The sequence below is a fragment of the Anabrus simplex genome, chromosome 9 (genome assembly GCF_040414725.1).
Source record: "Anabrus simplex isolate iqAnaSimp1 chromosome 9, ASM4041472v1, whole genome shotgun sequence".
NCBI classification, from domain to species: domain Eukaryota; kingdom Metazoa; phylum Arthropoda; class Insecta; order Orthoptera; family Tettigoniidae; genus Anabrus; species Anabrus simplex.
In genome coordinates, this window is record NC_090273.1 from 127,063,589 (window position 1) to 127,079,821 (window position 16,233).

The 16,233-nt window shown below is 37.1% G+C and overlaps 1 protein-coding gene across 1 annotated transcript in view; it reads right to left on the minus strand.

The window, feature by feature from the left end:
* Nucleotides 1-2,054: 2,054 nt before the first annotated feature.
* LOC136880903 (glycine receptor subunit alpha-3-like) overlaps nt 2,055-16,233 on the minus strand; it is a 347,710-nt gene continuing 333,531 nt past the window's right edge. The window contains exons 8-9 of the mRNA XM_067153433.2: nt 3,491-3,642; nt 2,055-2,228 (exon numbers count right to left, since the gene is read on the minus strand). Of these exons, the coding sequence (XP_067009534.1) occupies nt 2,055-2,228; nt 3,491-3,642 (326 nt within the window). The remainder of the gene's footprint in view (nt 2,229-3,490; nt 3,643-16,233) is intronic.

The following is a 16,233-nucleotide window of genomic DNA, read 5'->3' on the forward strand; positions in this document are numbered from 1 at the left end:
ACAGATATCTAGAGCAGTGTATGGAAGTGGTCTTTGAATTCCAAGTTATAGTAAATATCATGTGATATATTCCTGCAAAGAGACCAAGAGACCTTGTGATGTTTTGGAGAAGCAGATTTTCAAAGACCTTGAAATTAGAGATGTAAACTGGCATAGCATATATGAACAACATCTATGGATGGATAGGAAAAACTGGAGGAGGCATCATAAACAACTGCAACTGGCTTGCTGGGGTAAAGAAATTATGATGATGATGATGATGATGATGATGATGATGATGATGATGTTATATGAAATATATGTGCATGTCATATGAAATAAAAGAATGTGAATTAATATTATCATTTAGACTTTCATGGCCTGTGTAACTATTCATGATGCAATGTTTTGGGAGTATACTCTATATTGAATGACCTACATAAGCAGAAACATATCAAGAAGAAGAAGAAGTAGAATAAGAAGAAGAAGAAGAAGAAGCTATATAAACACAATCAACGCATGTTTTGAAATGTACCTTGCCTTTCTTCATCAGGAGAAAACAGAAAACGGAAACACGCCACATCAATGGGTACTAAGAGAAAGCAACAAAGAGCTTAAAATGGTGCCCTAAGATGTAATAGGGATGCCATTTTAGTCCCATGCTAAGGACAACGAATGGCAGCAGAAAAGCATCACTCTTTGATGGTTCTGATAATAGGTAGCCACGATTCACTAAGGTTGTAGCCTGTACTGCAGTTGAAATTGTCTGGATGTTCAAGTATTTCAACCACCTCCCTGATGTTTCTGGGATGATATTGTTTTATACGAGCACAGCATTTACCGTAAGCCAACACATACCAAGAGATATCTCCATGCGGATTCTCACCACCATCTTGCCCAGAAATATGAATTCCCTCCAACTCTAACTACCAGGGCTAGGAGGATTTGTGAATAGTTTGCTCTACAAGAGGAAATGAACACCTTTGAGAGGATTGGTTATTGCAAAGCTTTGATCTCTATGGTTCTGAAACCGATGCATAAATGGAGGTCTGTTGAGAAAAAAGATGTAAGAGGAACTGCTTACCTCCATTAAGACGACGGATCATATTGCTAAAATCTTACACAGTTACAATATAGGAACTGAATTTGGAACTTCAATTAAGATTAGGCAACTCCTGTGACCAACTAAGGACAGTTTGCCTAAATTGGAATAACCAGGTTTCTATAGAGTTCCCTGTACTTGTGGCAAGGTTTATATTGGGCAGACTTCGGAAACTATATGTACTCTAAGGAACATTATAGGTGTATCAGACTCAACCAACCTGATAAATCAGCTGTTGCTGATCATGCTTTAACGCCTGGTCAGGATGTCATGTTCCAAGGAGAGGATGTTCTTGCCTGGATAAAACAATATTGCCCCAGAATCATCAGGGAGGCGGTTGAAAGACGTAAACACCTTGATAATTAGAACGCGATACAGGCTATAAACTCAGTGAATCATGGTTACCTATTATCAGAACCATCAGGAAGTGATGCTTTACTGCTACCATTCGTTGTCCTAGCATGGGGCTAAAATGGCGACCCTATTACATCTTAGGGCACCATTTTAATTTCTTTGATGCAACCATTGATGCGTTGTGTTTCTGTTTTTCTGTTTTCTCCTGATGAAGAAAGGCAAGGTACCTTTCAAAAAGTGCATTGAGTGTGTTTATATAGTTTATTAGATGGCATAATCCCAAAATATTACTGTACATCATGAATATAAATTACAGTAATCATTCCCAACAAGTGCAGCATTCAATATTTTCCAGAGAAATTAACAACTACCAATATGAGGAGTTAATATCTTAAGCTCCATGAATTCAGTGATATATCTGTGCCACAATAGATGGTACAGTTGTGATGTTCAACATATTACTCAATCTTACACCAGGTTATGGGTTCAGGATTTTGTATTCAATGATGAGCATAATCCCATCCTTTGATTTCACTCTTCAGTGTATCAGAACGTACAAAGTACATAATAATGAGGAGATGCAGCCTGTTACCTTCTCTTATGGGAGGTAGTATGGGGGTTAGGACAGGTAGTATGACCAATAAAAGACATTGAAGAATGCAAAGGCCAGGGGAAAGCACAGACGAGACCTCTCGTCAATGCGACGTGCACGAACTTTATGCGCAGCCAGTTGGGGACCTGGTGGGCTTTGAATTTCTGCCAAGGGCTCTACTCCCTCCGAACAGCATTTCTTCTGTAACATACAAATATGATCTAGTAAATGTTGATTCTAGTTGAAATATAACAAAATCATAAATTTTACAATAAGGTTACCAGACAATCCTATTTCCTGGGGAACAGTCTGAGAATTCATACTTTTGTTCCACATTAAAATCTGTCTCTGCAGTGCCCCTGGTTTTTAAAAATTTATGAAACTGCTTTTGTTTTCAAACATGATTTTTAAAATTAGAGACGATTATCATACATAAGATAGTAGAAATGTTTGCCGGCAGATGGCAGAAAAGTGTTGGCAACTGATGCATTTCTCCACTAGATTGTGACAAAATTGTTCTAGTGATGGTGGTGTTTTTGTTTCTTTGTCTTCTTTTTAGTTGTACATGCTTTCCATGCTATGCTTCATATGCATATCAAAACCCTCTGTGCTGGAATTTTGGAAGGGTTACAGTTTGCCTTTGAAAGTATTTCTGAGATGATCTGTTATAGGCTTCAACTTGTACAATTTCTCATTATTTGTAGGGGTAATTTTGGAGAAATGAAGAATGTTGAGAAGAATTAAATACCTGTCTCTTGCCATAATTTGAGAAAAAAAATATAGTGTTGAAGCAGAGCATTTGTGAACCATTATTCCAAAGTGTTAAATTTTTCAAGACTTGTCATAAGGATCGTAAGAGCAAACACCACATACATTTCATCCACATTAGTATCACTCATTTCTGAAGTCTACTACTCTGTGTGGCTTATACAGGCTATCTAAGTGAGAAGCTAGTAGCGAATCATGTGTCATCATCGTCCCCCTCCCACTTCGTTATCATTGATAACTACTTACCTTTGTGGTTTCTGAAATTTATACATTATACAATGTGTGTATGTCTACCCGTTAGTCCCACTTCTTGATACAGGGTTGGAGATGAGGTGAGATGAAATTTATGGTGTGTTTTTACAACTTCCTGACAACCTCAGTTGAGGAGCTAATGAAAATGAAATGAATTAAGGTGAATAAAATTTGGTAAGGAGGTGGAAGGAATCAACTGAGGACTATGAATAGGAACTGTCCCAGCATTTGCCTGGAAGTGAAACTAGGAAGCCACAGAAAACCATTCTCAGGACAGCCAACGGTGGGGTTCAAACCCAGTCGTCTCCTGAATGCAGAGCTTGGCTCCATTGCCTTAATGTGTTAACATGCGCGCCACTCAGTTCGGTGAAAATGTGTTACAATGGACTGCACTAAATACAAGCGATGGAGTTTTGTTAGAAAATGATGATAATACTATTTACCATGGTCACTGCTACTGTTGAGTCTTGTTCATCTGATGTTCGAGGTCCAGCTTTACCATTAACAGCCTCCGGAACTTTTGCGCAGTATTCAGGAGTTTTACGCCACATGTAATTTACGAAGGTGAATTCCAGCAGAGCACAAAATACAAATGCTGAAAAAAAGTACCACAACAATATAACGAGCACAACAACGTATTTCAATTTAAATAGATTTTCAATAAATTAAAACAATAGGCAAAAGAAAGGAATGTTAGTGAATAGAAAGAAGATCTAAATTGTTGTATTTATATATAAAAGAGTAATTTTGAAATAGGGAAGGAGACTTAAAGTATGTACTTCAATATTATTGTTGCTTCATGCAAAAGGCTCGGAACATTGTAGTGAATAACCCGATCTGTTAAATAATTATCAAGATGGTTTCCTTTCCTCCTATGCTTGTCCCATGTTCTTGACAGAGGTGGTTGCTTCTTATGAGCTAATGTGCTGTAAACACACTGGAAGTTCTATTCATAGTGAACAAAATTTTATTCTATTCACCCTAAGTACCATTTTATATTCAACTGACAAATGTGCAGCGATGGTGTAATTCTACAAACTTGAAGGTCCTGAAAAGGACCACACATCTCCTTCTTGTTCGCTCTTTGACCGAGAGGTCATTTCCGACAGTTCGGTCTCATCTTATCACTGGTGCTTTCTTAGCACCAACCGGGGGACACGTGTATGGCAGTGTAGTGGTTAAACCTACGGACGTGAAGCACCAATAAAATTCAGAGGTCAAGTGTTGCTGTTCTGCAGTACACCAAAATACTTGGGAATAACACTTGACAGAACTTTGACTTTCAAGCAACATCTCTCAAATGTAGCTGCTAAAGTAAAAACTAGAAATAATATTCTTCAGAAACTTGCTGGTACATCATGGGGAGCCAATACTCATGTTCTAAGATCAACAGCATTAGCCTTATCATATTCTGTTGCTGAATACTGCTGCCCCTCTTGGATCAATAGTGTTCACACAAAGTAGATCGATGTACAACTCAATCAGGCAATGCGCATAATCACGGGTTGCATTCGGAGCACGAACACACTATGGCTTCCTATTCTCAGCAATATTCCACCTTGAGCCCTAAGATGATCAGAAGCTCTCCTAAAGGTTTGGAAGAACATTCAGCAGAACTCCCAACTACCCATCCAACAAGATATTAAGCACACTGAACATCAACGACTAAAATCAAGGAAGCCACCCTGGCGTACAGCAATGGATCTTGAAAGTACCTCTTTTCATGTTAACAGTTCATGGAAAGCACCGTGGGACCAGTCTTCAGTAGTGAACAAACATCTAGTTGAGAATCCTTCTAAACGCGTACAAGGATTTGATCTTCCAAGACGACAGTGGAGAATCATCAACCGGATAAGAACTGGATAAGGCAGATGAGGTTATCTGTTATGCAAATGGGGTTGGACTAGCTCTGCAGATTGTGATTGTGGTGTCTCTTCTCAGTCAATCCACCACATTGTTGCAGACTGCCCCAATTCGAGCTTTCAAAGGAACGCTAAGGGACATTCACTGCACATAGGATGAACCAGTTGATTGGGTCAAAATGCTAGACCTAGAGTTGTAGTATTGAACAAACTTGTGACTACGCACATTTTTCCTGAAACTATATATATATGTGTGTATATAGATTCATCATATGATAAATAAATAAATAAATAAATAAATAAATAAATAAATAAATAAATAAATAAATAAATAAATAAATAAATTAATAAATAAATAACCATTTTATAAAATAAACTGATGGAAATCTCTGAAGTGCTAGTCATGCAAGAGTGTATTATACGAGGACGGTTTGAAAAGTTCTCGGAATCACCGCTAGATGTCAGTGCTAGAGCAACAAGGTTCCCGCATAATAATCACACATCCTTTGCGAGTGAACACGTGGCGTGTCAGTGCTCTAGCTGCAGGAGTGTGGTAGTGACGACTGTTTGTTTTTGTTCCTGCGTAGTGATTTGTGACAATGGAAAAGGCTGAGATTCGAGCAGTGATTAAATACTTTGCAAAGAAAGGTATGAAAGCAAAGGAAGTTCATGCCGACTTTCAGAACACACTGGAGGACTCTGCTCCTTTATTTTCAACTGTTACCAAGTGGACCAGCGAGTTTAAATTTGGTCGGAAGAGCTTGGATGATGATCCGCTTAGTGGACGGCCAAAAAGTGTTACGACCCCAGAATTTATCGCAAAAGTGCATAAAATGGTCATGGAGGATCATCGAATGAAAGGGCGGGAGATTGCTGAAGCTGTAGGGAACCGAAGAATTGGGTATGAAAAAATTATCCGCTCTTGACATTGGACAATAAACGCACCAGATTGGAAATGTCCGAGCAAAGTCTGGCCCATTTTCAGTGCAACCAACAAGATTTTTTGCACCGGTTTGTGACTACAGATGAAACTTGGGTCCATTACTATACCCCAGAGACAAAACAGCTGTCAAAGCAGTGGAAACATGCTGATTCACCACCACCAAAGAAAGCAAAGGCAGTGCGTTTGGCCGGAAAGGTCATGGCCTCAGTTTTCTGGGATGCAAAAAGCATTCTGCTGATAGATTATCTTCCTACTGGCCAAACAATTATGGGTCAATACTGTGCAAACCTCCTAGACCAACTACAGGAAAAGATATGCGAAACAAAGCCTGGTTTGGGAAGGAAAAAGGTAATTTTTCATCAGTAAAATGCTCCACCGCACACAAGTGTTATTGCCATGGAAAAACTTCATGAACTGGGTTACGAATTGTTGCCACATCCACCTTATTCATCTGATTTGGCACCATCAGACTTTCATCTATTCCCCAAGCTGAAAATTTTCCTCGGTGGATGGAGATTTTCTACAAGGGAAGAACTGACAGCCGAATTGGAGAGGTATTTTGCAGGCCTGGAGGAATCTCATTTTCGAGATGGGATCAAGGCATTGGAACATCGCTGGACCAAATGCATTAGTCTACAGGGAGACTATGTTGAAAAATAAAAGCAGTTCCACCGAGGTAAGATACTTAATTGTAGTACATTCTGAGAACTTTTCAAACCACCTACGTACATAAACATACTATGTGCAAATGCATGGTGATAAATCACATGTTGTGCAACCACACTCACAGCCAAGACATTGCTTGTTCAACATGATTCCTCACAGAGCCAGCAAAACTATTGAGTTCTTTTAAATTTGAGTAGCATTCTAAACATTTTCCAGAGAGAGAGAATTTAGTGCTGACACCCAGGCTTAAAAGCATGCTAGAGAAATGGAATGAAATGGGTTTTTTGTTTTTACATCAAAGACCAGACTTTAGAAACATTGAAGGAACTGTACCACCACTTCATTTTGTCCTAATCAGCAAATTTATATGACATATTCTCTCAAATTACCAGATTGTTGAGAATATTGGTCACAATACCTATGACAATTAGTGAACTAGAAATATGTTTTTCTTCCATCAACAGAATCAAGACTGTTCTTCGTAACACCATGTCACAGCAATTGCTTAGTGCCCTTCCTGTGTTCTTATAGCCCTTTAGTCTGCAGAGTTAAGCAGATGGATCTATAATGCCAGAATGAATAAATGTGTTCTCATGCATAATAGATTTAATTATCACAACACAGTCACAAAATACAATGTCTATTACAGCCATGTTACACCAAGAGTCTAAGAGTACATAGGTTACGCACTTAACGACACTAGTCTTAGAATCTATATAAAAATGTACATTATTACAAAGTGCACGAGAATGTGTTTATAGATGGGCTGTATTCAGTTTCCAAATACCGCCTCATCACACTCTCCCCTCCATGGAGAAAGAAAGTTAACAAATCAAATGGACGGACAAGGCAAACTCTTTGTGCTGGTTGCAATGTGTACTTCCTGGGTGGTGATGATGCATCAGGTAAGTCAGGTGCAAGAGAAGTGCTAGGTGGGCTGGAAGAAGTAGGGATGTTAGATGTGTCAGGTGTGTTGGTGCAGGTAACAACAGAGATCGTTATGTCTATGTATGCTGGCTTCACATGGTCTGTACTCACTACTACCTCCTTGTTTCTAGTCATGAGTGTCAGCGTCTTCTCATTATGGCTAACTACAGGGTATCAACAAGTTCTGCAGCAGAAATCTGTGATATATGGACTTCCATTCTTTTTTTGCCAGTGTGGAGAAGCATACACTACTTACGTATATGTTTTTTGTGGGTTTATGTATTGTTTATTCAATTCTGATACCGAACCACACTGTTAGAATTTTAATACAAGCTATCTGGTTCCTGATATTCTATTAACAGTACCTTTTTATCAACTGTTTTGTTGTATTTATTGATTTACTAGCTGATGTACCCGTGCTTCGCTACGGAATTCTCAGAAAGACTGACTTGGTGGTTTTCCTAACTGAAGTAAACATAGGTCATTACAAAAACGTCAGTAGGAATGTAGCGATTGAAAGCAATGTTATCATATAAAATACTCGATCAAATGAAAAACTGCACACTTTCTCACTTTCAACGAACAGTACTACGGTTATTAAAATTATAAAATCCTTTTAATCACAACCACCTACTCAATACATTATATTACTCATTGAATTATAAAATAATCATGAGGTGTCTTAAATAAAGGAACATGTTTCGTTCGACATAGCGAACATCATCAGCCTTAATTTACAAGGATTAGGTCAGGGCCCTGAGCTGAATGATAAAAATTGTTAAAAGAGTGACAATACCATAATAAAAAGTAAAATGATAACATTAAACATGAAATTATAATAATATGTACAGATTAACAGCAAGTATGCAGAGGAATACTTTGAATGATGGTAGTCTATAAAGTTAAAACAAACATTAGGTTGTAAAAGTAAAAAGATATAGATATAGTAGATCTTAAATTATATGTCAATGCGTGAAGCGTGGATTAATTGTTGACTATGGAGTTCTTAATTGAGCAAAACAAAAGTTAAAATAGAGTTTATTGATTAGTGCGAATCAAGCTGAGTCAGTTAAAAGGCGCAAAGCGACGAAGCTAAGGTTGAAATGACGTAAACTTCAGTAGTTAGGAATTCTGTAGGAGAGCCAACACAATGCCAGAAGGAAATACAGGTTGAACTAGTCCGTATTTACACGCTAGCAGTAGAATTAAACTTATACAACGTAGGACACCAATGTGGACTCGTTAAGTGACTATAACTTGAAAGTAGGGAGAGTTCCAGCAACCAGAATGGATGGAGCAGATTATGGCACAATTGGAGTTAGAAATCTGAAAAGAAAGAAAAGGGAGGAAAAATAAGATTATGTTATAATGAAAAAAAGGTTAGTAAAAGTTAGAAGGAGGCTTACCCTTGGGACTAGTGTGAGGTGTTCGCTAACGTTGGCTGCGCGAATCAAACTGGCGAGTAACCTTATTGCTGCTTCTAGTATTGTATGTATGTATACGTAGAGGCGGGAAGTGAGTCATGTGAGGAGGAGGGGTGACCGATTCCTTAGGCGGGTCGGGTAATCGTGGAGGGGGTGTCGCATGAGAGGGCAGTAGAGTAGTAGTTGTTGTATTATTAACAGTTGTATAATTAAAGATTCTCGTAAAGTTATTATTATTTATATTGAAAAGAGAGAGTAGTTCTGGAATTTTCTCGATTATTGGACTTTTAATTTCTGAAGTATCATTTAAATTTTGATGCCCGTTGAAATGCTGGTCTAGGAATATGTAAATGTTCTCAAACTCTGTCATAAGTTTACTTTTATTGACGTATTTCAAGATTTGAAGGTCTTTTTCAATTGTAGTAAAACTGTGGCCAGTCTCTTCCATATGGGTGCTCATGGCGGAATACTTTTTATGTTTCGAAGCGTTGTAATGTTCATGGTATCTGGTCAAAAAGCTACGTCCAGTCTGTCCGATGTAGGAGAATCCACAATGGGTGCATTTAAGCCTATAGATACCAGAGTTCGAGAATTTATTGTGATTAATGTTAACTATATTTGAATTGAAGAATATATTACGGTTCGTATATCGGGTTCTATAAGCGATATTAATATCGTATTTCTTTAGAGGGTTAGTAACTTGAAATAGGCCTGGATTTGTGTAGGTGAAGGGAGCATATTTCGTTTTTTTAGGCTTGTCTGGAATCAATTTTGTTGCAGTTTTTAATTTTATCTTGTTAATGATTTTATTAATCATTAAGGGGTTATAGCCGTTAATTCTGGCTAAATCCTTAATATAGTTTAGTTCTTTTTTGCGATTTTCAGTTGTCAGCGGGATTTTTAATGCTCTATAGACAAGACTAAAAAATGCAGCCTGTTTATGAGATTGCGGATGTAAGGAATCGTTTCTTATAGTGATGGGGGCACAAGAAGGCTTTCTAAATATTTGAAATATGAACTTATTATTCTCTCTTGAAATGTTTAAATCTAAAAAGTTTAGAGAACCATTGATCTCATCTTCCTTAGTGAATTTGACATCATTGTCAAGCTCATTAAGTGATGTTAGCACACTATGACTATCGTTTTTCTGTGTATCTATAATGGCAAAAGTGTCATCAACATACCTTAACCATAATTGAAGACCATTAATATTATTGATTATTTTGTTATTTTCCAAATCATCCATAAAGATATTAGCTAGAATGCCCGAGATCGGGTCACCCATTGCTAGGCCCTTTTGATGGTATATTCTATTATTGAAGGTGAAATAGTTGTTATTAAGTACAAATTCTAACAGACTGATGAAATTATCTATTTCGCATTTGCTAAGGTTACTGTGTTTTAAAAGGTTTGATTTAATAATCTTGACAGTTTTGCTTACCGGAATATTGGAATACATATTGGTAATATCATAGGATACCATTATATGATTATGCTCAAGATTGAATTTCGATAATTTTTCACAAAATTCAACGGAATTTCTTATATAGGCTGTATTATTGAATTTAAAGTGTTTACTGAGAAAATTATGCAAAAATTTTGAAACTTTGTAAGAAGGGCTGTTCATGCAGTTGATGATAGGGCGTATAGGTACGTCTTTTTTATGGATTTTAGGCAAAGCTTTTGCAGTTGGAAGTTTCGGGTTCATTATTATAAGCCTCTGATACTCGTGTTCTTGTAGTAAGAACGGCAGATTCTTCAATAGGTTCTTCAAACTTCGTTGGATTTTGGGGGTGGGATCTTTATTAATAATAGTAAAAGTGCCATTAGCGAAGAAATGTTCGGTTTTTTTAATGTAGTCATCTTTATGTAGTAATACTATGGTGGGACCTTTATCAGCTTTAGTGACGATGATATTATTATTATTAATTTTATTTCTTACATCATGTATTTGTTTGCTAAGGGTCGGATTCGAGGTAGTTTTCAGTTCTTTCGCCAGAAAAGGAAGCTTTTTCTTTATTTCGTATTTAATGTCTTTATGCACTTCTACGGGGAGTTTTTGAATGTTAGATTCAATTTCCGCGACTGTAGTAATCAGATCGTCGGTTTTTTTCGGGTTAGGCCAATTAAATTTCAGGCCTTTATCAAGGAGGGATAGTTCATTATCTGAAAAGTCAGTATTAGATAAGTTCACCGTAGTAGGAAAACGATTTAAGTCGGCGGAAGGGAGGTTAGTTTTACTGTTGACACTACTCTGTTTATTCTTAGTGTTTTGCAATTGTATCAGTTTATTGTCTAATGTTGTTTGTTTCGTCTTCACTATGTCATGAACCTTTTCATTGACAAACATGGAGTATGAACTCCATTCTAATGGGGACATACTAGAGGATATTTCAAGATGCGTCTTATAAAGTTGTAGGTTTAGGAACGATTTCTTTTTGTAATGCGCCTTGATTTCGTTTTTTAACCAAAATTCATTAACTTTCGTTTGAGTTTTACGTAAATCAGAAATCGAAAAGTTTTTTCTTTGAAGGTGTTTTAGAAATTTGGGAATTAGTCCATGCTTCATACATTCTTTTAAAAATTGAATATCTCTAGATATTTTGCTGACCTTGACTTTGAGATTAAGATATCTATTCCTTTTCGTAGCCTGGTAGGCAGCTAAGTTACATGTAATTAATCTCATAATAGAACCGTATTGAGGACAATATATTAAAATTATAAAATCCTTTTAATCACAACCACCTACTCAATACATTATATTACTCATTGAATTATAAAATAATCATGAGGTGTCTTAAATAAAGGAACATGTTTCGTTCGACATAGCGAACATCATCAGCCTTAATTTACAAGGATTAGGTCAGGGCCCTGAGCTGAATGATAAAAATTGTTAAAAGGGCCTAGCAATGGGTGACCCGATCTCGGGCATTCTAGCTAATATCTTTATGGATGATTTGGAAAATAACAAAATAATCAATAATATTAATGGTCTTCAATTATGGTTAAGGTATGTTGATGACACTTTTGCCATTATAGATACACAGAAAAACGATAGTCATAGTGTGCTAACATCACTTAATGAGCTTGACAATGATGTCAAATTCACTAAGGAAGATGAGATCAATGGTTCTCTAAACTTTTTAGATTTAAACATTTCAAGAGAGAATAATAAGTTCATATTTCAAATATTTAGAAAGCCTTCTTGTGCCCCCATCACTATAAGAAACGATTCCTTACATCCGCAATCTCATAAACAGGCTGCATTTTTTAGTCTTGTCTATAGAGCATTAAAAATCCCGCTGACAACTGAAAATCGCAAAAAAGAACTAAACTATATTAAGGATTTAGCCAGAATTAACGGCTATAACCCCTTAATGATTAATAAAATCATTAACAAGATAAAATTAAAAACTGCAACAAAATTGATTCCAGACAAGCCTAAAAAAACGAAATATGCTCCCTTCACCTACACAAATCCAGGCCTATTTCAAGTTACTAACCCTCTAAAGAAATACGATATTAATATCGCTTATAGAACCCGATATACGAACCGTAATATATTCTTCAATTCAAATATAGTTAACATTAATCACAATAAATTCTCGAACTCTGGTATCTATAGGCTTAAATGCACCCATTGTGGATTCTCCTACATCGGACAGACTGGACGTAGCTTTTTGACCAGATACCATGAACATTACAACGCTTCGAAACATAAAAAGTATTCCGCCATGAGCACCCATATGGAAGAGACTGGCCACAGTTTTACTACAATTGAAAAAGACCTTCAAATCTTGAAATACGTCAATAAAAGTAAACTTATGACAGAGTTTGAGAACATTTACATATTCCTAGACCAGCATTTCAACGGGCATCAAAATTTAAATGATACTTCAGAAATTAAAAGTCCAATAATCGAGAAAATTCCAGAACTACTCTCTCTTTTCAATATAAATAATAATAACTTTACGAGAATCTTTAATTATACAACTGTTAATAATACAACAACTACTACTCTACTGCCCTCTCATGCGACACCCCCTCCACGATTACCCGACCCGCCTAAGGAATCGGTCACCCCTCCTCCTCACATGACTCACTTCCCGCCTCTACGTATACATACATACAATACTAGAAGCAGCAATAAGGTTACTCGCCAGTTTGATTCGCGCAGCCAACGTTAGCGAACACCTCACACTAGTCCCAAGGGTAAGCCTCCTTCTAACTTTTACTAACCTTTTTTTCATTATAACATAATCTTATTTTTCCTCCCTTTTCTTTCTTTTCAGATTTCTAACTCCAATTGTGCCATAATCTGCTCCATCCATTCTGGTTGCTGGAACTCTCCCTACTTTCAAGTTATAGTCACTTAACGAGTCCACATTGGTGTCCTACGTTGTATAAGTTTAATTCTACTGCTAGCGTGTAAATACGGACTAGTTCAACCTGTATTTCCTTCTGGCATTGTGTTGGCTCTCCTACAGAATTCCTAACTACTGAAGTTTACGTCATTTCAACCTTAGCTTCGTCGCTTTGCGCCTTTTAACTGACTCAGCTTGATTCGCACTAATCAATAAACTCTATTTTAACTTTTGTTTTGCTCAATTAAGAACTCCATAGTCAACAATTAATCCACGCTTCACGCATTGACATATAATTTAAGATCTACTATATCTATATCTTTTTACTTTTACAACCTAATGTTTGTTTTAACTTTATAGACTACCATCATTCAAAGTATTCCTCTGCATACTTGCTGTTAATCTGTACATATTGTTATAATTTCATGTTTAATGTTATCATTTTACTTTTTATTATGGTATTGTCACTCTTTTAACAATTTTTATCATTCAGCTCAGGGCCCTGACCTAATCCTTGTAAATTAAGGCTGATGATGTTCGCTATGTCGAACGAAACATGTTCCTTTATTTAAGACACCTCATGATTATTTTATAATTCAATGAGTAATATAATGTATTGAGTAGGTGGTTGTGATTAAAAGGATTTTATAATTTTAATATATTGTCCTCAATACTGTTCTATTATGAGATTAATTACATGTAACAGTACTACGGTGCCGATCTAAGAGTCCAAAGTTCCAGAGCTGGAATAACCAGGTCGGAGACTGCCGTGAACACTCCTCTGTCATTATTCCGTTAAATATGCACACTACTCATTCGAATCAGTGCCTCAGAGTAGGGATTGAATAGCTTGAACACTATGATGAACCAGTGTGTTACGTACCAGATATATCAGAAAATGTATGAACCAGAGGAATGGCATGCTAAAGAAGAAAGTTGTCTTACTCCCCATCTACTTCCTGCCAATATACAGGCAGGCTGTTACAGTCGGTACGACCAGGCGAGTTGCCCGTGTGGTTAGGGGCGCGCAGCTGTGAGCTTGCATCCGGGAGATAGTGGATTCGAACCCCACTGCCGGCAACCTTGAAGATGGTATTCCGTGGTTTCCCATTTTCACACCAGTCACACCAGGCTGTACTTTAAAGCCAAGGCCGCTTCCTTCACACCGCTATTCATTTCCTATCCCATCGTCGCCATAAGACCTACCTGTGTCGGTGTGACGTCAAGCAAATTTAAAAAACCTCGGTACGCTGCAGTAATCCTATCTATCGGGGATGAGAGGAAACAGAAGACAAAAAGCACATTACAACAAACAATGGTCAATGTAATGTTATTTGTTGATAAAGTTTATGAGCTTTCTATATTGCAGGCCTTCACATTAGTTTTCTTTCGACTCTGTGATATTAGGGTGTCCTACAAAATGATTTATATCGTAGACTGTAGTTCCTTATTTTCAGACTTTACATACCGATTTTCACTAAATTCTGTTTACCCATTTTCTCGTGACTCGGTGCTGATATGGACTTAGTAACAAAAATCCAAATTCATGAATATCTCTGATTATATGTGGTACGGTAACAATGTATAAGACATAAGTGATTGGAAATTTAATAACTTCTTACATAACTACTACTAACGACATAACTAAAGTTATGTTAGTTATGCAGTATTTATCGATACGGCCACTAATAACATAAATAACTTATTTGAGAATTACATTTCAGACCTTCCCCTAAACTACCATTTCACTCAACGTGAATAAAATAATTTGTAGCCTAGATTGCAGTGGTTCATCACCCGACATTACATACCGATTTTCATTAAATTCTCTTCAGCCGTTTTCTATTGATGCGTGTACAGACAGACAGACAGACAGACAGACAGACAGACAGACAGACAGACAGACAGACAGACAGACAGACAGACAGACAGACAGACATTACGTAAAAGTAAAAAATGCATTTTCTTGTTACTGTGGACATGACCGATACAGAAATACCATTCTTTTCAAATTCTGAGCAATGTACAGACAAAACTCTTATTTTGTATATATAGATTTCTTTGAAAATTTAATTTGTTGAGTAAATACTGAAATATTTCACAGATAGATCCTTTACCTCCTGACTCTGCTCGACATTAAGTACTGCATAGATTTTTTCCGTCCTTCAAAGCTCCAAGTCTTCCTGATGGATCTGAACCCAGATTTCAAGAACTGGAGGCTTGTACTTTTCCACTGATCCACAAGAGGGCCTTTCATGAATTAATAAAATAGAGAAATGCTTCTTCTTTTTCTTCTTCTTCTTCTTCTACTTCTTCTTCTTCTTCTTCTTCTTCTTCTTCTTCTTCTTCTTCTTCTTCTTCTTCTTCTTCTTCTTGTGGTGTCTCCTCATAGAAGTTTGCCAATCATCATGGAGTTCCTATTTTGTGTTACCTGTAGCCAGTGCTGTAATCCCAAAATTTTCTCTAAGTCAGCGCACAACAATTATTGGATGTCAGACCATCTCTGCATAACAACTTAGGGAGTTACAGCTTGTTACAACAAACTTCCTTCAATTTGGCATACAGTCGGCATATACTGTAGAAGGCATTTTAAGACCGAGTAGAGTGGCCGCGCACGTAATGTGCTATGGCTATGGAGCCAAGTTCTGCATTTGGGTGACAAGTGGGTCGTCAGCTGTTCTGAGAATTGTTTCTGTGGTTTCCCATTTTCATTTCAAGGCAGCAAATGCCGGGGTTGTTCTTATTTATAGGCCACAACTGTTTCCTTCCACTTCCTGCCCAACTTCATTCAACATCATTTATTTCATCTTCATTACCTCCTCGACTAAAGTTGGTGTCATGAAGGGCATCCGGTCGTAAAAGCATGCCATATACCATCTCACCTCATTCTCTAACCTTTACCAGGAAACTGGACTAAGGGGTAGTCAAGGCATTTTAGTTGAAAAAGAAGAAATCCATATTTAATGCACAAGTTTGAGAACCTTATTTTGTTTACACAGT